At 38.1% G+C, this 24,758-nt stretch overlaps 1 protein-coding gene across 4 annotated transcripts in view; it reads right to left on the bottom strand.

Moving 5' to 3' along the window:
• The window catches only part of FER (fer (fps/fes related) tyrosine kinase), a 316,192-nt gene that overhangs the window by 95,980 nt on the left and 195,454 nt on the right, over window positions 1-24,758 (bottom strand). For all 4 annotated transcript variants that reach the window (XM_005866441.2, XM_014539886.1, XM_014539885.1 and 1 more), the window contains 3 exons: window positions 12,038-12,094; window positions 5,058-5,173; window positions 1,435-1,529 (listed from right to left, as the gene is read on the bottom strand). In XM_005866441.2, the coding sequence (XP_005866503.1) occupies window positions 1,435-1,529; window positions 5,058-5,173; window positions 12,038-12,094 (268 nt within the window). The remainder of the gene's footprint in view (window positions 1-1,434; window positions 1,530-5,057; window positions 5,174-12,037; window positions 12,095-24,758) is intronic.

The raw sequence follows: 24,758 nt of genomic DNA, 5'->3' as shown, positions 1-24,758 counted from the left end.
CCTCAATAGATACTTCTCCAAAGGGGACATACAGATGGCCAATCGACATATGAAAAGATGCTCAACATCACTAATCATCAGAGAAATGCAATTTAAAATCACAATGAGACATCACCCCACACCTGTCAGAATAGCTATCACCAATAAACAAACAACAAGTGTTGGTAAAAATGTGGAGAAAAGGAAAACCTTGTTCACTGTTTATAGGAATGCAGATGGGTGCAGCCACTGTGGAAAACAGTATGGAGTTACCACAAAAAATTAAAATGGAACTGCCTTATGACCCAGTGATTCCACTTCTGAGAATTTACCCAAAGAAACACAAAACACTAAGCCGAGAAAGAATATATACACCACTATGTTCATTGCAGCATTATTTACAAGTAGAGGCCCAAATCAGGCCTAAACCAGCAGTGGGACATCCCTCTTGCAACCCAAGACCGCTGACTCCTAACCGCTCGCCTGCCTGCCTAATCACCCCTAACCACTCACCTACCTGCTTGATCATGCCTAACCACTGGCCTGCCTACCTGATCGCCCCTAACCACTCTGCCTGCCTGCCTGATCGCCCCTAACTGCTCACCTGCCTGCCTTATGGCCCCTAATCGCCTCTGCCTTGGCCCCCGTAGCCGCGGCTTGTCCGGAAGGACGTCCAGAAGGACGTCCGGACGTTCGTTTGGTTGTCCGGTCTAATTAGCATATTATGCTTTTATTATTATAGATAGCCAAGATTTGGAAGCAGCCCAAGTGTCCATCAAGAGATGAGTGGATAAAACAGCTATGGTACATTTAGACCAGGGGTCCTCAAACTTTTTAAACAGGGGGCCAGTTCACTGTCCCTCAGACCGGAGGGCCGGACTATAGTTTAAAAAAAAACTATGAACAAATTCCTACGCACACTGCACATATCTTATTTTGAAGTAAAAAAAACAAAACGGGAGCAAATACAATATTTGTATTTGCATGTGGCCCGCGGGCCGTAGTTTGAGGACCCCTGATTTAGACAATGGAATACTACTCGGCCATAAAAAGGAAGAAAATTTACCCTTTGTGACAACATGGACAGAACTGGAGAACATGCTAAGTGAAATAAGCCAGTCAGAGAAGGACAAAGACCTTATGATTTCACTTATATGTGGAATTTAATGAACAAACTGAACTAACAAGCAAAATAGAGACAGAATCATAGTAGAGCACATAGACAGCTCTGTTGGGGAGGGGAGTTTGAGGGGGGTGGAAGGATTGAGCAAAAAAGGGGAAAAGAAAAACGAAAGAACTCCTTGGACATGGACAACAGTGTGGTGTTTGCGGGAGTGGAGGAGGGTGGGTGGAGGTAGAAGAGGGTATGGGGGGGATAAATGGTGATGGAAAATAAAACAAAATAAAATAATTTAAAATAAAATGTCATCATGGAAACCTCTAAAATGCTATTACCTGAAATCAGTTCCATAATGATGTAGATCGGCTGTCTCTGTGTGCAAACTCCTATAAGTTTGACAATATTGGGATGATCGTATTGCTTGAGAATTCTGAATGAGAAAAGAATAATTATTTTAAATAATTATGCATTAACCTATGATTATAAGTAATGTACACAAGTAGAAAATACTTTAATCAATATAACTCATTTTTTAAAACTTCAGTGTGAACCCAAATTGTAATAGGATATATGCAAATTTTGATAAATCTTGGCAAAATATAGGTACAAATCAGTCAATTATCCTTAATTCCATTAAATATTCACTTAAAATTATTATTCACTCTGAATGACTAACAACCATGCTAAATAGGAATAACTTACTTAGTCTAAAACATTTAGAACTCTCTTTCAAATATCTGGACTTAGCCACCCACCACCACAAAAGCATAGCTGAAAAGCATGAGTGAACTCAAAACTGTAAGCTTCTAGGGTAGCATCTTTTTGTTTTGCTCTATGTACACACTTGATTTAAAATACTTAAAAATAAGAATCTAATTCATGTTGATAAATACCATAGTGTAATCCCTTCATTAAATTTTATAATCAGAGCTTTCTTGCTGACCATAATCAATCTCAAAATAGTAAGAACTCAAAAGTTTTGAGAAAGTTGTCAAAAGGTTAAATAATAACTGAGTAACAGAGTTTCAGTATCAAGTTAAGCTGAAGCAGAGAAGACTTAGTTTGGATAAGGCAAAATTTCAGAGGGTTATAAAATAGCACAGACTCCTAGCTCAAATGAAAAGTAGATTCGATTCCCTCAGAGGCCTGTCTACCCTGGTGATTTCTATTACCAAATTTTACTCCACATTATCCTATTGACATAGTTATAAGCTCACTTATATTTCAAAGACGCAGTTTTCTTGCCTAAGAGAATGAAAAAATAACTTTATTTAGAGAAAGATAAAACAGTTTATATAAATTTTATACATGTACACCTAAAGCAGGGATACATCTAAGAAAAATGTTTTACATTGAAAATACAGATTGATTTATAAATGAAAAAATAAACTTGAAAGAATTCTAGAAATAAGGGAAATATTCTGACAATAACTTTGAATTTGCAACTTATACAAAGAATTAAAAAGAAAGTTTTAAAATGTTTGACTTTAATTCAAAATGTCATTTCTGAAGCTGGAAATTGCTTAGTAAAGAAATTCCAAAAACCAGCCAGCCTGAATTCCAATAATATTAAATAGCTAACTATAGAGCTCTATCATCTATTAAAGTACACTTAAAAATTTTTGCATGGATATAATTTAATTTATTTATTTATTAAATATATATTACTGATTTTACAGAGAGGAAGAAAGAGGAATAGAGAGTTAGAAACATCGATGAGAAACACTGATCAGCTGCCTCCTGCAAACCCCCTACTGGGGATCAAGCCTGCAACCAGAATCGAACCCGGGACTCTTCAGTCCAAAGGCTGACATTCTATCCACTGAGCCAAACCAGTCAAGAATATAGTTTTTATTTTTAAATAAAACAATCTCATTGTAGAAAAGCAAGCTAAACTCTCTATTTTTCAATAAAACAATCACAAATTAGAAAAGAAAAAAAATTAAAGATTTTTGAAAATGTTGGATATAATTTATACCATAAGAATACCCATGGATATCCTAATATATAAAAACCCAGGGTCCATAACAACTGACCGAAGGCTCGACCAAACACCAGAAGTCAGTCCTACAGTTAGTGCTGGGTCGCCATGCAGCAACCCAGCACTGACTGCCAAGGGGGCTGTGGATCAGGCTGAGAGAGAGGCCCGGAGAGAGAGGCAGGGTCTGATCTGCAGCCTCCATTGCAGCTGTTGATCAGCCGTTGCCTCTTTCTCTCCAGGCTTTGCCAGCAGCCGCACCTCTGTTTCTCTCTGGGCCTCCATGGGGGCTGCTGATCAGGGCCAGAAACACTGACTGTCATAGAAACTGACCAATCAGAAACAAATCTGGGTGAAATGTGAAGAGCCAATGGCTGCCTAGGAGGCGGAGCTTTTGACGCTGACTGGCATAGAAACCGACCAATCAGAACCAAATTGGCCAGCAGGGTAGGGCAGTTGGAGGCGAGATCAGCCGGCAGGGGAAAGAAGTTAAGGGCGATCAGGCAGGCAGGCAGAGGCAGTTAGGGGCAATCAGGCAGGTAGGTAGGCAGGTGAGCGGTTAGGAGCCAGCAGTCCCAGATTGCTAGAGGGATGTCCGATTAGAGAGGGTGCAGGCTGGGCTGAGGGAACCCCCCCCCTCCATGCACAAATTTTGTGCACTAGGTCACTAGTCTATAAAATAATAAATCTATGGATTTAAAACCTTTAAATTTATTAGAGTATTTTTTCTGAATTGCCAAAAATACACATGAAACGGGGTTTCACTTTATTCTGTAGATAATATTCAATAAATGCATCTTACCAGTTTACTCCTTTGCTATCAATACTCATTTTCAGATAAATGGAGAAATGGACAGGAAAATGCTCCATGCCATGGGACTTAGTTCACTCACTGCCATGTTCCCTCATTGCCATATCCTCTGTTCTCCATGACAATTTTATACACTAGATCATGATGGAGACACACATACCCGCCAATACACTCACACCTTCCTCTCTCCCTTTACACCAGGGGTGAGGCACGTCAGGCCCTCAAAATCATTTGGTCTGGTACTGCCAAGGCATTAGGGGTGAGTTAATTAAATGTTTAATCAAATAAAGCAGGCTAATTTTTAAGTTGATAATTTTGTATGGCCCACGAATAATGTTATAAATATCCAAATAGCTGTTGGCAGAAAAAAGGTTCCCCACCCCTGCTTCACACCAACAATCTATAGATCCATCTATTTTCCTCCTCTCCCATTCATTCATCCATCTCCCAAACATATGTCTATCCTCACTCTGTCCAAAACACCTTTCAATTTGTTTTGTGCTTCATTGTATAAACTAGATGTTACAATTAACTGAATGGTTTTAACTATCTGCAATACAGAGGTAGCAAATTGGAACATTAAATTTTAGCTAAAAATAGGAAAAAGACAATCATCTAAAAAGATCAATTAGAAAAGAAACAATATGCAAATTCCAGAACAAATGCCAGACACTAAATTAAAGAAGGCATATGAGGTTCTTAGAAAAGAAAACTAACAAATGGAAAAAAAGAATTAAGTGATAATATCTAAGTAAGGTAGGGGAGATGAAGTTATATATCTAAATATTTATGTAAACTATATATTTTATATATAGAATATAGAAATATTTTTATTATAAGGAAAATCACAACTTTGCATATATACATATGTATGTATATGTATGTGTGATAAAAGCAAAAAATACTGCAATTTTTTTTTCAAAGACTTGAAGAATACTCAGTTTTTTAGCACCTGGTTCTTTTCACTGTGCTTACTAACTGACCTATAGTCTCACTCAAAAACAGAAACCTTCTGATTCCACATTGTATAAGTGCTTACTTTTGGACGAGGGCTCTGAAAATGCTTATTTCCACTTCAGCAAATTATAATTTATGATATCTTCAAAGTTACATTTTAGTGAGTCATTTGTATTATAAATACACACTTGACATAATTTTAAAGAACTCACTTGGCTTCTTGTAAAAATTTTATTTTCAGTTCCTGAGGAAGATCTTCTTTACATGTTTTAACAGCAACAGCAGTTTTATCCTTTAATATGCCTTTATATACTTCACCAAAATTTCCCTGAAAATACAAATACATTCATTGTTTGAGGGGTAAGACAGCCACATAAATCTTCACAAAATACAAAAAAAGCATGTAATGATACATTTTTAATTAAAGCATTCAGCATTATTCAGAGTTTGAAGTGGAAATCAAGATTGGGAATGTTGCTCTTACGAATGCTCTCAACTTTCAATATGCTACTCAATACACCAAATATTTGGGGACAATTGAAAATGAAAATAGGGAAAAAATTCAAGAAAATAGGACGAAAGGAGAAACTCAAATTTCACATTGTCAGAAATATCTGAGTTTCATTACATCCAGTTTCCTTTATCTGCAAGTTATTAAATTTAAAAAATTATCCATTAATGTTTGAAGATAAAGCAGAGATTTTGCAAGGTGACTGTTGGTGTTGAGCCACACAGCTATATGTCAGTTGGAGAGGAGTGAGAGTAAGAGACTAGGGCAGAGACAACAGAACTAGGAAGACGAAGGACTGTCAGCCACTGTTGTAGGCTGTCAGTCTCTGGAAGGCACCAAGGAAGAAGAGGTTCTTATCCAAATGCCTATGTCATTGGTGATGAATTCATTTTCTATCAAATGTATGAACGCCTAACCTTATTCTATGGCAAAAACGTATTTTGACTTAAGGTGCCTAATTTCCAGTTTGAAGTCATTTTTCTTTTATTATAAACACAAAACATTACAGAGAAGACCTATAAGGCTAACACAATAATTATTTTTTAGTGTTCTCTTCAAGTTTTTCTACATATGCTTCTATGTTTTTATAAAGCTACTAGAGGCCCGGTGCACAAAATTCATGCATGGGGAGGGGTCCTTCGGCCCGACCTTCACCCTCTCCAATCTGGGACCCCTCGGGGGATGTCCGACTGCCTCTCACAATCCGGGACCGCTGACGCCTAACTACTTGTCTGCCTGCCTGATCACCCCTAACCACCTCTGCCTGCCTGCCTGATCTCTGCTAACTGCTCCCTACTGGCCTGATCGCCCCTAACTGCTCCCCTGCTGGCCTGATCACCCCTAACCACCTCTGCCTTGCCCCGCACCCAGGACCCAGGCTTCCCTCCCTCTGGCCAGCTGCAGGCACCCAGGACCCAAGCTTCCCTCCCTCTGGCTGGCTGCAGGCACCCAGGACCCGGGCTGGCTTCGCTCGGGCCGGCCGCAGCTGCAAGGGACCGTGGGTGGGCAGCTTCATCTGGGCCGCAGCTTCAGGTGCCCAGGACCATGGGACGGGCAGCTTGTCCCTCTCCTGGGCCACAGCTGCAGGCACTGGTGCCCAGGACGGTGGGGTGTGTGGCTTGTCCCTCTCCTGGGTCGCAGGTGCAGCCGCTGGTGCCCTGGACTGTGGGGCGTGCAGCTTGTCCCTCTCCTGGGCTGCAGCCTAGCTGGTCCCCATTCCTCTCTCGTGAGCTCATTTGTGCCTGGATGGTCCCCATTCCTCTCTTCCCAGTGTTGAGCATCTGAGCCTTACGGCATGATGGTGTGAGGGTGTGATGACCATTTGCATATTAGCTCTTTATTATATAGGATAATAAGAAGAAGAATAAGAATAATATGCAAGCATCCTATATAATAAAATGCTAATATGCAAATCAACCAAATGTTGGAATGACTGGCGGAATGACCGGTCGCTATGACTCACAATGACCACGAGGGGGCAGACGCTCAAAGCAGGAGCTGCCCCGTGGTGGTCAGTGTGCTCCCACAGGGGGAGCGGCACTCAGTCAGAAGCTGGGCTCACAGCTGGCGAGCACAGTGGCAGTGGCAGGAGCCTCTCCCACCTCTGCTGCAGGTGGGCGGTAAGGAGCGAGGGGTCCCGGACTGTGAGAGCCCCAGACTGTAAGAGAGATGTCAGCCTGCCGGCTTAGGCCCGATCCCTAGGGGGACTGGGCCTAAACCAGCAGGCGGACATCCCTCGAGGGGTCCCGGACTGCAAGTAGGTGCAGGTCAGGCTGAGGAACACCCCCCCACCCCCCGCAGTGCATAAATTTCATGCACTAGCCATCTAATTATATTATAATAAGCTTCAATACTATTCTTGTTGAGCAAGAAGTAGCTGAAGTAGGAGTCTACTCATTATTGAGTTTTCTGAGTTCTAAGGTCCATATAACTCTTAACCAATAGTTCAAGGTATATACTTTTTACATGTTACTAATAAATAATTTAACATTATTAAAAAATAAATTTTTGAACATTTTAAGTATTACTTAATATTTTACTTAATTTTAAAATTAGTTTACTTAAACTTCAATACACTTAAGTATTAAGATAATAAATTGTTATTGAATCTAATATTTAACTCTTAAATATTTAAAAGCAATGATTGATTATAAATTCAATATAATACACATTTATCATAAGTTAGAAGAAAAGTGTGAGCTTTTATATCCTTCCATGTTTGTTATTCTCAAGGTTCCCCCATTATCAGATCATTAATATATCATAGATAGAGCTGAGAGAAGATATTAATATGCACAATTACTGGGCTTCTACTTATCTGAATGATTCTGAAGCACTTATAATTTAACTTGTCTAAAACTTAATGTTTTACTCATTAGACTTTTCTTAACTAAATTACCTTTTTCATTTACTAGGACCGCCATTCATTCTCTCTGCAAGCATTCAGATTCTACCTCTGCAATATTTGTGTCTTCCGCCTTACATCTCAGAAAGGTCACCCTGATTCAAAATCTTAAGTTTATCACCTAAACTGATCTGTCAGTCACTCACTCCTTCAATTGATCCACCACAGCACTGCCAGATTAATCTTTCCAAGAGACAACTTACTTCCTTAGTCAAAATTCATCCTTGAATTACCATCACCATCTCAGCCTCTGTCTAGCTCCACAATATAGACTCTGTTACACATGTCCTAAACTCAAGCACTTAGTGATCCCCAAATATGTGCCATGCCTTTTCTACATTTTTATCCTTCATGGAAACCATCCCCCAACTCCAATCAGAAAAACGCTAACTAATTTTTAAGTTCATTTGACAGGCACAACTTCATCTCTGCTACTGACCTTAGGTCCATGAGGCTAAATATTATGTCTGTTATCTATTTTCATGTCATTCCTCATAAGAAGATCTTGGTCCTAGGTTAATCCTCATCTCCTCCTTCCTTAGTCTTCATTAGATTCTGTAGACTCCTATTCAACCCTCTATATCAAAATTTTCCCCTTCTATCCCCAACTTTTACTGTGCCTTCCTGAATCCATGGTTCATCATTATAAAAATTTTATCTTCCATGCATTTTTTTGGTCATTCTCTTCACCTTCTTGTTCCAATAGAAACTTGGTTCTCACTTGAAAATACGCAGATGGTAGATGATTTTCCTTTTGTCTTCTAAACTTAAGTCATGACTCCCCCGTTCAAGCCTTCTCCCTCTGCCCAGATTTGGGATAAAGTATTTTACTAGTTCCTTGTTAATATTTTCAACCCATTTTTCCTCCTACATTCCTAAAAACAAAATTCAAACAAACAAACAAACAAAAAACACCCGGCTTTGAAGCTTTATACCAACTGAACAACTGTCCCTTACTATGGCTATAAGCTATTGAATTTGAAAAGATTTTGCTTCATTTATAGACAATTTGAGCTCCTGGTCACTATACCCTGTGTTATTCCCGTCTTAATTCTTGGCAATTTCAATAGACACCTAAAAATCTGTACAACAGTTCAAACTCAACTTTGTTTTGTTGTTTTTTTTAACATCTCTCTTTCAATGATTTTCTATTTTGAACTATTTCTAGGATAATACCTTAAACTTTGCCATTGCCAATAATGCAACTCCTCCATAATATCTATGTCATTCATCCTGTTTTCTGGCTGGCTTCTATTTTTCTAACTTACTTCCTCTATTATCTAGACCACAAAAATCCTTTCACTCTGTAAGAATATAAAGATTTTGAGGTTCTATTACTCATTGTCCATCAACCCCTTAATATCCTTTCTTCCTTCCTTATCCAGCTTAAATTCCATGGTCAATAATAATTACAACTGCTTACCATACATTGCCAACATTTTGTTCCTCTTAATCTGTAGAACTCCCTTGTCAAATCCACAACCCAAATTGAATGCAACGCTACTACTCTGCACTTAGGCAGCCAAATGGGACTGAAGAAAGCCCACAACCATGCTGACTGGATTCACTTTAAATTCATGAACACAATTCTTTCAACATTAAAGAATTATTTTTTAAAAAATTCATGAACACAAACCTCCTTAATGCTGCTCAATAATCATATTACAATTCTGTAGAAAATTCACACTCTCATTCTTCTAAATAATGGCTTTCCCCTTCTACTCTCTTCTTAAGTCCCCTACTCTTCCTCCCTCCATCCTTATTCTTAGCTGATAATCTTGCTTGTTAGTACATTGAGAAAACTGAAGCAATCTACTAGTAAAGAGAACTTTCAGGCTCTCAGCCCCACATTTACCCTACCCACCTACCAATCTTCCTTGCTGTTATAAAAATGAACTATTGTGTTCTTATTGAAGTCAATTCTCCATTGTAAATTAAATTTACTCTTATCTACTCAATGACATTACTCTACCAATTCTCATCTCTCCCTCCCAAATCATAAATTTGTCACTAGATCATTCCCAGCTGCAAACCAGCATGCCTACAAGGCACTACATGACCTATACCCTCACCAACTCACTGACTTCCTGTCCTATCATATTCCTCCTTGTTTACTAAGTTACAGCCAAATGATCTCCCTTGTTCTTCAAATGAAATTTGCACTGGTTACTCCCTCTGTCTAGAACCCTCTTCCTTAGATGTCCACATGGCTAAATCCCTTCTCTCCAAGTTTTAATTTGAAAGTAACAATTTTAATCAGGCTTACCTGAATTTCCTTATTAAAAATGGCAACTTCTACTTATAGCACTCCTAAACTCCCAGTATTTTCCACAGGACTCAGCACCCTTTAACATTATAAAATTTACTATTTATTATTTTTATTGTTTATCAGCCTTCCCCTGTTAGACAGAATAAAAGCTCCAAAAGGGCATTGTTCACTGAGGATTGAATAAATATTTATTGAACACCAACTATACATCAAGAACTGTCTAGTAAGAGTATAGTACTCAAAAAATTAGAATTCTTGTCTCAACCTTATTTTACCACTAATATACAATACATTACAAGTATTTATTCAGAATTGGCAGTGAAAATATTAAATGACAAATCATGTTCTATTTAAAATATTAGCTGAAATGAAGCTATACCATTATCATTAAAGTTGTAGTCTTTTATTAAAATGATTAAATATTTTTTTTTTGAAATTGACATCATGCTACTGCCTTGTCATTGGGAAAAATAACTATTCTTTGAAATACCCTTACAAAGAAAATAGAGGCTAAAATTCCTCCTGATACACTATTATTTCACATATTCAACTAAATATAAAAATAATTGAAATATTTTTGTTTTTTCCCAAGTACTAAAAATAATCTGTCCCCTTCAACACATGATATTTCAGTAAGTGATTTAATTGGATGATTTATTATTTAATTATATTTTCATGGAAATTTATTTAATTTCTTTGTAATAATTTTTGGCCCAATCAGTACTACTGAGTTAATGACCTAAAGTAACAGAAAGAAGAAATATTTCCTTAAGAATGACAAGCAGCCCTAACCGGTTTGGCTCAGTGGATAGAGCGTCGGCCTGTGGACTGAAAGGTCCCAGGTTCGATTCCGGTCAAGGGCATGTACCTTGGTTGCGGGCACATCCCCAGTGGGAGGTGTGCAGGAGGCAGCTGATCGATGTTTCTCTGTCATCGATGTTTCTAACTCTCTATCCCTCTCCCTTCCTCTCTGTAAAAAATCAATAAAATATATTAAAAAAAAAAAAGAATGACAAGCATATAACATAGGAAACAAACACATCACCTAATGCTTTTATCTTGAAATGCTTTAGAAATTACTTACTTCCTAAGTATTTGCAGTCAATAAAAACTGCTAGCCAGGAGTAATTTCATGCTTCCATTTTGAAAAGATATTTTAAAATACTAATAAAAGTCCTGTGAAGTAGATCACTTCAACAGGGATTTACTTTCTTAAAATATGTAACAGTTAAAAAAATAGAAAACATTTTGTCAATTCATCATGTTTACATTTAAAACAAAAAAGTAATGAACAATCATTTTTCACTTAACATGCTGAACTTTAAGTCTAATACTGATAACTCAGAAATGTATCAGTGATAGTTTTCACAAAATATCTTGATTTTACTTTATTTTTTCACATTGCATTATGAAACTAAATTCAAAATAGTTAATGGAAACATCACTAATTAAGCCATTGACAAAAAAGTTTACATTTACCATTGGAACTCAATTATAAATAAACAATAAATTGGCAAGTAGTCCATTTGATTATCAAAAGTTTGCCATTATTGTTAGATATAATACTTTCAAATGGCCTATGAATTGAAAGAAACTTCCAACTAGACTTCTAACCATTAATAGAGCTAGCTACAAAATGAATATTTATACTGAAATATGTGTCTTGTTCATACAATATTTAGGTAAAATAACATGTCCAATGTTGTTATATACTGTGATTCTATACAGAGTTTTGAAATCCCAAAGAGCAGTACTAGTATTTTATATTTTCTGGTTACACATGATAGTTTTTAAAAGTCAAAAATCATCTTTAAACGTCTCAAAGGTTTTCACACATCTATTTCAGTGACCATCCCAGATGGTCTGTGGTACTGTGCTCTTCCAGGTTAATGTGGAAGGTGCGTTATTGTGTGCCGGAACATAAGAAGGGTTGGAGGAAAATAAAGACTCTACAGAGTTCGCAATCACTATAAAGACGGTCAGTTATTTACTTCACTTGATTACATACCTTGCCCAGTAATTCACCCAATGTGATATCTTCATGACTGAGAAGCCATTTCTTATCCTATGGCAAAGAAAAAAAACAGTTTTTTAGCCCAAGTAAGAGTACATTTCCTATAAGATGCACTGAGGCATTGGAAAACAGACCGAAGGGGATACTTCATTCAAACCATTAAATCTACAGCACACTAAGAAGTTGTAACATCAGGAGGCTATAAAACAGATCTAAGATATGTTACTACACAATAGGATTTTAAAATCTACATTATAGCAAACTTCTATCAGAAATCTTCACTGTCCAAATGACGGTGTCCCTGTAACTAGAACATAGCATGCACTTTTCTCTCCCCATAAAGCTTAGACTATGTTATTATTTGTCATTTCAAAAGAGCTGTGTCATAAGTACATGAGAGAATTTCATTTTATAATGCAAAATTTCCAATTCTCTCTTGATCATAGAGAATTCTTTTTGTACCCAAACCACATTACTAAGAGCTAATTTTTCCACATATAAACTGGCATGAGTTATAGCTGTTAATGACACTGCATGTAGTCCCGTATCTTGCCTAAGTAATTTCCTATAGTGTAATAAACGAAACTAGGGTACATAAGACCAGTGATGCAACCCATTATCCAATCTCAAGAACTAATTACTGCTTAGGGAACAGTTTATCATCTAAAAAATCTTATATATTAAACCACATAATGCCATCATGTTACAAAGGCATACAGATTTAAAAAAAAAAAAGGAAAAGGAAATGAAGCAAGGGAAAGGAAGGGTGAGGGAGGAAGAAAGGGAGGGATGGAAAAATTGGGTTATGCAGGGGAAGAGTCAGAGAAGGAAAAGAAAATCCCGGAGTGATATATTTTATTCAGGATTTGTTTTTAATTAATGTTAAAATGTAGTATTCCCCCATTACACATGTTGAAATGTAATTATGATCTATAGAATGAGTTGTAATAAGTAAATAAACATCTTGAAGTAAAAAGCCACCCTAACTATGGGTTGAAATGTCCTGGACATCCATTTGAAGTACTTTACCCTCAGAAACACCATATGACAAACATTCAAACATCACCCTCTGTTAGATCAACTGACTTCAAAAAACAACAATTTATATGTACAGTCTTTCAATCTAAATACAAAATTAAAGCTATAAAGGACCTGAAAGAAAACAGAGGAATATCTTCACAACTATGTGAGTAGGCAAAGACTTTGATAGACACAAAAAGCAATAACTATAAAATAAACAAATAATTAGAATTCATCAAAATTAGAGACACTAGTTCTTCAAAGGCATCACTTTTTTAAAAATGAAAAGGTGAACTATAATCTGAGAGAACAGTGATTTGTATGTACAACATATAGAGAACTTAAAAGATAACAACCACCCAACTTTAAGAAATTGGGGTTGGGGGCGTTTTAAGAGAGCAACCAAAGGACTTGTATGCATGCATATAAGCATAACCCATGGACACAGATAGTAGGGGGTGAGTGTATGTGCTAGGGGGTGGGAACGGCTGGGAATAGGTCAATGGGAGGAAAACGAGACTTACGTAATACTTTCAACAATGAAGAATTTTTTTAAAAAAGGGGAAAAAATTGGGTAAAAAATTTTAAGAAAATAGATAATAAGCATATCAAAATATTTTTAACATCATCATTAGTCTTCAGTGACATACAAATACAAATAACAATTAGATGCTATTCCATACATATTAGAATATTAAAATTAAAAAGATTAACAATGCCACAAGATTGCAAGAATACAGAAAAAGTGGAGTCCTTATACAGTTAGTGAGTATGTAAAATGGTACAAGCCATTCTGAAAGACAATTTATATCTACTTTATGATTCAGAAATTATACTCCTAGATATAAAACCAAGAGAAATGAAAATATATATCCACAAAGGGACATCAAAAATGTTTGTGGCAGCTCTATTTATAATAGCAAAAAACTAGAAAAAATTCCAATGTCCAGCAAAACCAGAACTGACAAATTTTTGTGTATTTAGACAATTAATTACTATTAAGCAATAAACTAGGGATACATACAACAGCAGAGCTTTTGCACAACTCTTTTCCATGGTCACAGAAGTACTTAAGTGAGAGCTGGGATAAGAACCTCAATCTTTGTCTCCTGTGACAGTGCTTAGCTTTTACTGTGCTGGAGAGACCAAAGAACATGGCGTTTAAAATAAAACTGAGTAAATAATTTTCTGAGTCTAAATTATATACATATGTAAGTCATCTCAGGTAACTAAAAAGAAGGATCAAATAACAGAAAAAACATCTATAATCTGAATAAATACCATACAATTTTTAAAAATTCTTTAAGGTTTCCAGAGTCCTTCAACTGAAATTGGAGCATACTCAAGGACATGCATTTTTTCTTAGATATTAACACACTGTGTACCACATAGAAATCTCTAAGACATACGCCAGGGACTGCACATTTTTGGGCAAACTGCATGTTATTTAAATCATCATAATGCACTTTAGGTGTTGTTTTTCAATAATTAAAAAATTTTTATTTACAAAAACAATTAAACAATTAAAGTTCCTAGTACTTTTTTAACGTATGGTACTGCGTAAAACATTTTCCTCTATGAAGAGGGACCAAACAAAATTTACATAAGTATCTAGATTCGCTCCTTTTTCCATGGGCGTGAAAAACGAGAACACTCGTGAGCGGTCCTTAACAGATGGCGCACGAAACACGAGAAAACTCCTGAGTGGTACGAAATGTGTTAATCTATGATATTACTCTATGATACATTGAGTGCTATGAAAGCCAATTCATGCCAAATTGTAGAACTATCCTAAAGTTGAATAATTTCATATATGTAAAGTCTCATTTGGTCTATGACTAGTATTCTATATAATAAAAGAGAAACATGTAAATTGACCATCCCTCTGCTACGCTCACCAGCCAATCAGGCATGATTATGCAAATTAACCTGACAAATGTGGTGGGTTAATTTGCATAAACAGGCACCGGGTGGAGAGCAGAGCGGGAAAGCTGGCAGCTATGGGGGACATGGCTCCCTCGGTTGCTCCCCCAAGCCACTGGGCGGAGAGCAGAGCAGGAGAGCCAGAGGCTTGGGGGGACATGGCTCCCTCGGTCGCTCCCAGGTACTGAGGGAGCCATGACCCCCAAGACGCCGGGCAGAGAGCAGAGCAGGAGAGCTGGCAGAGAGTGGAGTGGCTTGGGGACCTGGGCTCCCCAAGCCACCAGACGGAGAGCAGACAGTGAGAGCTGGCAGTTTGGAAGACTTGGCAGAGTGGGAGACCGTGGGACAGAGACAGAGCAGGAAGGGAAAACCAAGAGCGTGGGGAGCACCAGGAATTCTGGGAATAGTAGTTCTGGTGGCAGCCCCAGGACCTGAAGCAGAAGCCCAGAGCGCGGGGAGCACCAGGAATGCTGGGAATCGTAGTTCTGGTGGCAGACGGATCTTCTAGACCAGTGGTTCTCAACCTTCTGGCCCTTTAAATACAGTTCCTCATGTTGTGACCCAACCATAAAATTATTTTCGTTGCTACTTCATAACTGTAATGTTGCTACTGTTATAAATCATAATGTAAATATCTGATATGCAGGATGGTCTTAGGCAATCCCTGTGAAAGGGCCGTTCGACCGCCAAAGGCGTCGCGACCCACAGGTGAGGACGGCTGTTCTAGACACTAGATCAAAGTGAGCCTGGAGCAAGTTACTGTTGCGGTGGGGGATGGAGGGAAAGCAAAGATGAGAGACCTAAGTAAAATCAGAGTGTCTAGGAAAAATTAAAGGGAAGATATCCTAAAACTTCCAGGAAATCTCCACCAATGAAGCAAAGAAAAAAAATGCCTCTATTATTCTGTGAGCAACAAACCAAACTGGGTTGGTAGTCTCAGACAATTCGCTCATATGATTGCAAAGACAGACAGAAACTCCCGGATTGGAGAGGGCTCCCCTGAGGGCTCCCAGATTGGAGAGGGTGCAGGTCGGGCTGAGGGAATCTAATATAAAATAGATTCCAAAATGATGTTTTCATTGAATTATAGAATTGGAAGGTCAATGAAGGAATTGTGAGATCTGAATCACCCTGAGCTAAGAACATATGGGCTTGAGGTAACTCAGACTGGGAAATATGGGAATTCTGCCGAGAGCGCACCATGCATCTTCAGTAACACAACTCCTCCCAACCATCTCTATAGCAATAAGATTGATTCCAGCTTGCTCACTTCCCAGAACTTCAACCTGTTCTCTAAAGACATTGGACATAATAGTACAAGTCCCAATCTCTATTGGGAGTGTAGTTCATTTATTAACAAGGGTAGTTTTAAATACAATTTAAAAATATGGTTGTCATGACAACATTTTCCACTCAAGGTTTTAGGATATGTCAAGTTTATTTGTATTCTGTTACAGAAAATCTTGTGACTTCCATAGCTGGATTAGAAAATACTGCAGAGACTAAACCCATTAAATGTAGGAAGAAATTTGTTTAAATTTCAAAGGTAATACCAGCTGTAGCTACTTAAATAAAGAAAAGAAGCAACTGGCAAATTCCAAATTTTTTAAACGATATTTTTTATTGACTTCAGAGAGAAAGGGAGAGGGAAAGAGAGATAGAAACATCAACGATGAGAGAGAATCGTTGATGAGCTGCCTCCCGCAAGCCCCAAACTGTGGGAATTGAGCCTACAACCTGGGCACGTGGCCCTTGGCCAGAATTGAACCTGGGACCCTTCAGTCCGCAGGCCGTTGCTCTACCCACTTAGCCAAATCAGATAGGGTGGCAATTCTAATTTTAAAGTAAGCTTAACAATGAGAAATATTTAATGTAACATATAAATTCAATAGAGGTTTGTTTGTTTTAATTATTAAAATGATGTGGGTTTTCCAGGGTCCTATCTCTGAGCTGTCTGGCCTGAAAAGCCTCTTTGCTTCCACAAAACAAATACTTTCATTTCCTGCCTCGACACAGGGAGCAGAGGCACTGACAGAGAGAATCCCACAATAAGCACCTGGTACAGGTAGTACTCTCTCTTCCCTAGAGGGGAATTCAGCCAACAAAACACTAACAGCCCTTGGGCCCAAGATGACTTCCGCTAGAGTGAAGCACCTGGCAGCCCAGCTAGAGGAAACTCTTCCTATCCAAATATAGCACTAAAGGAGCATAAGCCAAAATAATGCCACAAAGGCTCTAAAATTTAAGTTGTCATTTAAACCACAGCCCATGCAAGTAGGCCAGGACCAGCATGCTAAATCTAAACAAGGTAACTGCCTGCAAAAATAAAAGATGTAAATAGAACCAATGTCTCCTAACAAAACATATAAAATGTCCATGGTACAATAAAAAAAATCATCCATCATCCCAATAGCCAAGAAATCTCAAACTTGAGTGAGAAACACCAGCCAACTGACACCCATATTGAGGTACATCAGATGTTGGAATTATCTGACAAGAACTTCAAAGCAGCCATAAAAATTCTTCCACAATCAATTTCTCTTGAAAGAAATGAAAACGCAAATTATTTCAGCAATAGGAACAGAAGTTACAAAAAAGAAACAGCCCTGGCCTGTGTGGCTCAGTTGGTTGAGCATTGTCCTGTGCACCAAAAAGTTGCTGGCTCTATTCTAAGTCAGGACACATGCCTGGGTGATAGGGTCGATCCTGGGGGTATGCAGGAGGCAGCCAATGGATGTTTCTTTCTCTTCCTCTCCTTTTCACTCTCTCTCCCTTTCCTTTTAAAATCAATAAAAACATACTTTTAAAAAAAGAAAAGAAAGATATGTGGAAACTATAGAACTTTAAAGTAAAAATACCTCAGTAAATGAACTCAATGGTAAAGTGAAGATAACAGAAGGCAGAACTTTTCAACTTGAGGACAAATCAAGATAATTTACCCAATTTAAACAACAAACAGAAAATAGACTGGGCGGAAAATTAAACAACCTAGGGGACCTGTGGGATAATAACAAAAGATCCAACATTTGTACCATCATAGTCCCAGAGAGGAGGAGAAAAGAGGGATGCTGAAAAACTACTTAAAGAAATAATGGCTAAAAACTTCCCAAATTTGGTATAAGACACAAACATACAAATTCAAGAAACTGATATAACATTACATAGGATAAACCCCAAAATCCAGCTAAAACATATAAAAGTTAATCAGAAAATTAAAGACAAACAAAAGTCTTAACAGCAGCCAGAGAGAAGTGAAACACCTACAGGAGAACACCAATTAAAGGTCAGATTTCTACTCTGAAACTACAGAGTCCAGATGAAAATGGCACAATATTTTTCAAGTGTTAAAAGAACTGTCAACTGACACTATATGTGGCAAAAATATTTTTTAGGAATGAAGGGAATAATAATGACATTCACAGATGAAGGAAATCTAAAAGGATGTGTGCTCAAAAGTAAATCTAAAAATAGTTCTAATATTTTCTCCCTATACCTCAATAAATTGTTTTGTGTATCCCAGATACTCTAAAAGGGCTGACACTGGAGACAGAAGGTTAATTAGGATAGGAGAGCCATAATAAAAGTGGTTTGTGGGGCAATGACACCTTGGCTATCTTTCACAGTAACTGTGAGGAAAGGGTTAGCAGAACATGTCCGTGTCACCATCATTTCTACCATCCTCAAAGTCATGATGATGAGCCTTAGTCAAATAGAAAATTAAGCTACTGGAATGTCCAAAAGTTACCGAGTAACGCTAGTCTATGTGCCCGACGTGAGAAGTGCAGATGAACATGTCAGCATGTTTAAAGTAAACATGAAGAATGGGGCTGTGCACCTGGTACCTGGTTTGGGGTCTTTACCATGGCTGGTCATGTGAATGGTTATGTGATCAGCAACCTGTGAGAACTCTGGACTCCAAGATGCAAGTATGATTTCCTGAGCAATGACATACCACACATGTCTGCAGAATGTAGGTGGAAAGACATGACCACACAATTCCTGCATAAATAGGGCAAGGAAGCCTGTGCTTGACCTCTCCTTGGCTGCTCCTGCTGTTCTGGCAGGTATCCTACGTTAGAATAAATCTTAGCCTTGAGTATAAATTTATATTAAGTTATGTGATTCTTTCCAGTGAATCAGTGAACTAGTGGGTGATTGTGGGGCCAACACTCCAATGGCCTTGAGGTTCTAAGAGAGAGGTTACTCAGGCAGCAAGTGGCAGAACCAGTGTCTGAACCCACATCTTCCTGACTCTGAAGACTGTGTCCTTTCTAATTACAGTGCCTCCCAAAATAGAATAATTTAAAGTGATGCATATGACTCTTTCAAGTTCAGAGACTGACTGTCATGCAACTGACAGTTTTAATTAACTGGAAGAAAATGGGTTGTAACACTCTATTTCAAATTTCCAGTTCTAATCCTAAAGATTTCTCACTTCTTACAGTTTATACTTTGTTTTATATAGTTTATATTTTTTATACTTTGTTTTCAGCAAATGGTTGCTATGTTAATCAATTATAGATTGCGCTTCATTCACAGGATTTACTAGATTATAGTCTAACTAGAGGCCTGGTGCACGAAATTCGTGCATGGGGGTGGGGTGTCCCTCAGCCCAGCCTGCACCCTCTCCAATCCGGGACCCCTCAGGGAATGTCCTCCGGGATCAGGCCTAAACTGGCAGTCAGACATCCCTCTCGCAATCCAGGACCACTGGCTCCTAACTGCTCACCTGCCTGCTGTCCTGATCCCCCTAACTGCTCCCCTCTGCCGGCCTGATCCCCCTAACTGCTCTCCCCTGCTGGCCTGATCGCCCCTAACCGCCTCTGCCCCAGCCCCTCCACCATGGCTTTGTCCGGAAGGACGCCCGGAAGGTCATCGGAAGATGTCCGGTCTAGTTAGCATATTACTCTTTTATTAGTATAGATTTAAAGCTTTTGAACAATCCTTTATGGTGAAAAAATAATAAAACTTTCATGTTGTCATCAAGTAAAATGGTTTATATACCTGCCAGAATATAAATTATATATATATATATTCTATAGTCTAAAATATGACTCATACTTCCATCTCAAGACCATTTATTTTCACTAGATAATACATGACAAAGTTACCCTTTTCCCATAGTAACTCTACCAATTTTTTTTTTAATTTAAAGAAATCATCAAAACACAAGGAATCAACATTTAGGCATTATTAGAGTATTCTCCACTTTCATGAAAACATTATGTTCTTGTAAAAACATGTTTAGCCCTAGCCGGTTTGGCTCAGTGGATAGAGCATCGTTCTGTGGACTGAAGGGTCCCAGGTTCGATTCCAGCCAAGGGCACATGCCTGGGTTGCAGGCTCAATCCCCAGTAGGGGGCGTGCAGGAGGCAGCTGATCAATGATTCTCTCTAATCATTGATGTTTCTATCTCTCTATCCCTCTCCCTTCTTCTCTAAAATCAATAAAAATATATTTTTAAAAAAATAAAAAATAAATAAAAACATGTTTAGCCATGAATAGGTATAATAGTGGACCTGAGCTATAAAAGTAATGGGAAATAAAGCTTAATTACAGCTTTAAAATATTAAAACTTAGAATTACTTGGGCCTCACAAAGGTAGCGATTTTAAATGAAGTGAACAAAATAGCAAAGCAGCAGCTTCTCCTTTGTTCACCTGCAGAAGACAACCAGCCCCAGTCTGCCGGGCTGCAGGGATAATCACGCTTCCTGGTGGATTGCCATGGGGTGCAGATGGCTGTTATTAACTACGCCAATCAATCCCTGCCAAAGCGTTCTGGGATGGCTGCACATCTTCCTCAAGTTATTCTCCAAAGGGCTTTACATGGGTACAGGGATGAGATTTTTAAAAATATATATATTTTTATTGATTTCAGAGAGGAAGGGAGAGGGAGAGAAAGATAGAAACAACAATGAGAGAAAATCATTGATTGGCTGCCTCCTGCATGCCCCCTGCTGGGGATTGAGCCTGCATGTGCCCTTGACCGGAATCGAACCTGGGGTCCTTCAGTCTGCAGGCCAATGCTCTATCCACTGAGCCAAACCGGCTAGGGCTAAAAATGAGATATTTTAATGCAACGTTTTCACTTTAGAATTTTTTTTCTTTATTACTTTTGCCTTAAACAAATACAGGATAACTCACTAATACAAGTTATTTGGATGCAAGAGCCAATGCCATGTAGGTCCAACTTGAGAATTTAGCTTCCAGAAATAGTGGAAATATAAGCTTTATCCACATCAAGGTCAAATGTATGGGAGTGGTTATCCAGTGTAATAGCAGGAAAAAAAAAAAAGGCAAAAATTTAAATGCAGACTTTTAAACATTTCTCACCACAAAGATTTAACACCTAAAACAGATGAGTTTCTGAACATATTGACAATATGACATTTCAGAGCCTTTATTTTGAAGCCACAAGCCCAACATATAATCCTAAGTAGGAATAATTAACAAAATGCCACAATACAGAACATAAAATGATTGTCAGGGACTATAATTTTTCTACTATTCAGACTGAGAAATAATTGCTATCTCTACATTTCTTTTATCAACAAGTTCACAGTCAGTCTGCTTCATTACCTGGCTTAGCCTGCTTAGCACATTTGTTCCATTCAAATCTCAGGCGTGCCATATTTTTAGAGTCCAAGGATTATTCAGAATTTGATCAGCTTTGTCATTAAAATTATTAGAGTAAAAAATCTTTGTTGCTAAGTATGCAAAGTAGTCTGCCTGTCTGGCATTCATTTGAGACGTTTTTAGTAATTGAATACTTGTTTTAACACTCTATAAATTAATTTTAAATAATCACAAAGTTCTTTTCTCCCAAAATGGGTCTTCTGCAGTGGTACTGCAGACAATTCCAATTATCACCTTAGAAAATATTTCATTACATTTGCAAGTTACAAAAAGAAGTTTTATATGTATATGGTATACTTTTATCCTGTCTTTGTAGAGAGAATTTTAATTTGTATTTTTAATTTAATGTCTACTCAATTTCCCTACTTAGATAATGACATTGTTTCTATTAGTATACTATTAATTGAAATAAAGGCTGCATAACTCTCTGTACATATATTAATATTTTTCAACTCATTTTCCTTCATCTTAATGTTAGAATGTCATTTTTTTAAAAAATAAAACTGTCAGAGCCAACAGTTACACACTCAAAGGCAGACGTGCAGCTGATATAAGTGAAAAAATGCTGATACAGACTATTCTAGGTTCTGGGAACTGAGAGACTAAAAATAAACAGCTAGGAAAATACTTAGGGTCAATTTGGTCTACCAAATTCTTATCAAAAAATTTTTTATTATTTATTCATAAATTCCATGTCTTAGATTTATCCCTTTTGCTGATGGGATTCAGTTTAACATACAGAATGTAAAAGGCAAAGGGGTTCATTAAAATGAGAGCAAAGTCTAGACCAGGGGTGGGCAAACTTTTTGACTCGAGGGCCACAATGGGTTCTTAAACTGGACCGGAGGGCCGGAACAAAAGCATGGATGGAGTGTTTGTGTGAACTAATATAAATTCAAAGTAAACATCATTACATAAAAGGGTACAGTCTTTTTTTTTTTTTAGTTTTATTCATTTCAAATGGGCCGGATCCGGCCCGCGGGCCGTAGTTTGCCCACGGCTGGTCTAGACTCTGCTTTTAGGAGTTTATTGACCAATAAGAACAGGAGAAAGAAAGGAAGAAAAGAAAGCACCTTTATCCCTAAAGAGCAAAAAAAGATGAGACTTGTAGCTTTTTCCTTTTAGTCTTAGCATCTACCCTTGCTCCTCCCTACCCCCACACACTTTGGCCATTAAGAACCTGGGGTCTCTATTGAGTGGGTCTGGCTCCCTTGCCCATGGCTAGCTGGAAAGGAGGAGACCTGTCTGTGAGTTGAAGTGGGTTAGGACCTGGCTCCTGGGGACCTCTTCCCACTGTATTGGTGGGGTGGCAGCTTCATGAGGAAGAGGTCTGTAAGGAGCAACATTTGTCCTTTCCTCAAGAAGTATATGGTGGAGTCATTTTGTTGGGCCAGTGAAGATATCTTTACAGCCTGACACTGGCAAAAGGCTGCTGAGTGGTACTGCAGACAATTCCATGGACTTTATCAGAACCTTTTTCCATAGCTCCATAAGGAAACTAAATAATCGAAGGCACTGCAGCATGAGCCTTCTGTGCTGTGTAGTGGTTAAGAAAGCAGGCTGTGGAATCAAACTACTGGGCTTTAAATATTGCTGTGTGATTTTCATCAACTCTGCCTCTTTGAGTCAGCTTCCTTAGCTGCAAAATGAAGAGAAAAACAGTAGCTACCATATAGAGTGGTTCTAAATATAAATGAGATTTTTATAAAATGCTTAGCACAGTGCCTAACGCACAATAAGTGCTTACTGAACATTAACTATTCTTCCTACTGAAGATCCCTCAAGTCTTAAGGAAGGGGGAATCCATCATCTCTTATTCCCATCTATGCACACACCTTATCTTTCCTTTTAAGCAAACCATTACCCTGCTCAGACACTCATTCAAGTATTTACTGAATCTCTATTAAGTGACAGGTATTGTCCTAGACATTGGCTGGAAGGTGAGAGAAGCAAAACTCTTCTTAAGGAGAGAAAACAGTGAAAGTAAGTTTGCAAATTACAAAAAAGATACAAAACACAAACAATACCGAGACTGAGAATAAATGTGGAGGGAATAATTTAGATAGACTGGCCTTTAAGGTGAGAATAAATAGAATAATCCAGACAGAAAGCTTAGCTGGAACAAATGCTCTGAGACATTGGAAGAGTATGGTATATTCAAGAAACAGAGAGTCCACATTGATCCCTGGAGTTATAGACTTGGATATATGATTATATGTTTGACATCTCTATTTGTCTAATACAGGGGTCCTCAAACTTTTTAAACAGGGGGCCAGTTCACTGTCCCTCAGACCATTGGAGGGCCGGACTATAGTTTAAAAAAAACTATGAACAAATTCCTATGCACACTGCACATATCTTATTTTGAAGTAAAAAAACAAAACGGGAACAAACACAATATTTGTATTTGCATGTGGCCCGCAGGCCGTAGTTTGAGGACCCTGGTCTAATAGTACCTCAAATTAACTATGTTCACAATAGAACTCTGTTCTTGCAACCAAAAATGTGTCCCTCTCACAGTGTATTCCATTTCCACAAGTGTAACTACTATCCATCCAGTTTCTCAAACCAAAAATCTTAAGTCATTCTTGAGTCTTTTCTCTATCTCATTGCCCACATATAAGCCATCAGGAAATGTTGGATCTACTTCCAAAAGAAAAATTATCTACTTTCTCTCCATCTCTAATCCCACCACTCAAACCAAGCAGACATTATTTAACCCCTAGACCACTATAACGGTCATTGGAGAGTTCTTGCTTCTATCCTTTTCTCATATATACACTGAGTGGCCAGATTATTATGACCACCTGACGTTTGTAGGCAAATTAGCTATAATTTCACGCTGAAGTTGCTAGAGGGCCAGACCATTATAAATAGGGAAGCAGGTTGTTTACCACGACAGTAGAAGTGATCTTTTTCTGAAGATATAGGTAAACAATATGATTTAACAGCCTTTGAACATGGGATATATTTGAACGTGAGTGGCCAGATTATTATGACCACCCAATTAGTACTTCGTTGGGCCACCTTTTGCCTTCAATACTTTGGCGATTCTTCTTGGCATTGACTCCACGAGATGTTGAAAGGTGATGCGAGGAATCTGACACCATGCCTGATGAATAGCACTGTCCAGTT

This window comes from Myotis brandtii, unplaced genomic scaffold (assembly GCF_000412655.1).
Source record: "Myotis brandtii unplaced genomic scaffold, ASM41265v1 scaffold230, whole genome shotgun sequence".
Lineage (NCBI taxonomy): Eukaryota > Metazoa > Chordata > Mammalia > Chiroptera > Vespertilionidae > Myotis > Myotis brandtii.
This window is presented reverse-complemented; position numbering and strand designations above follow the sequence as displayed.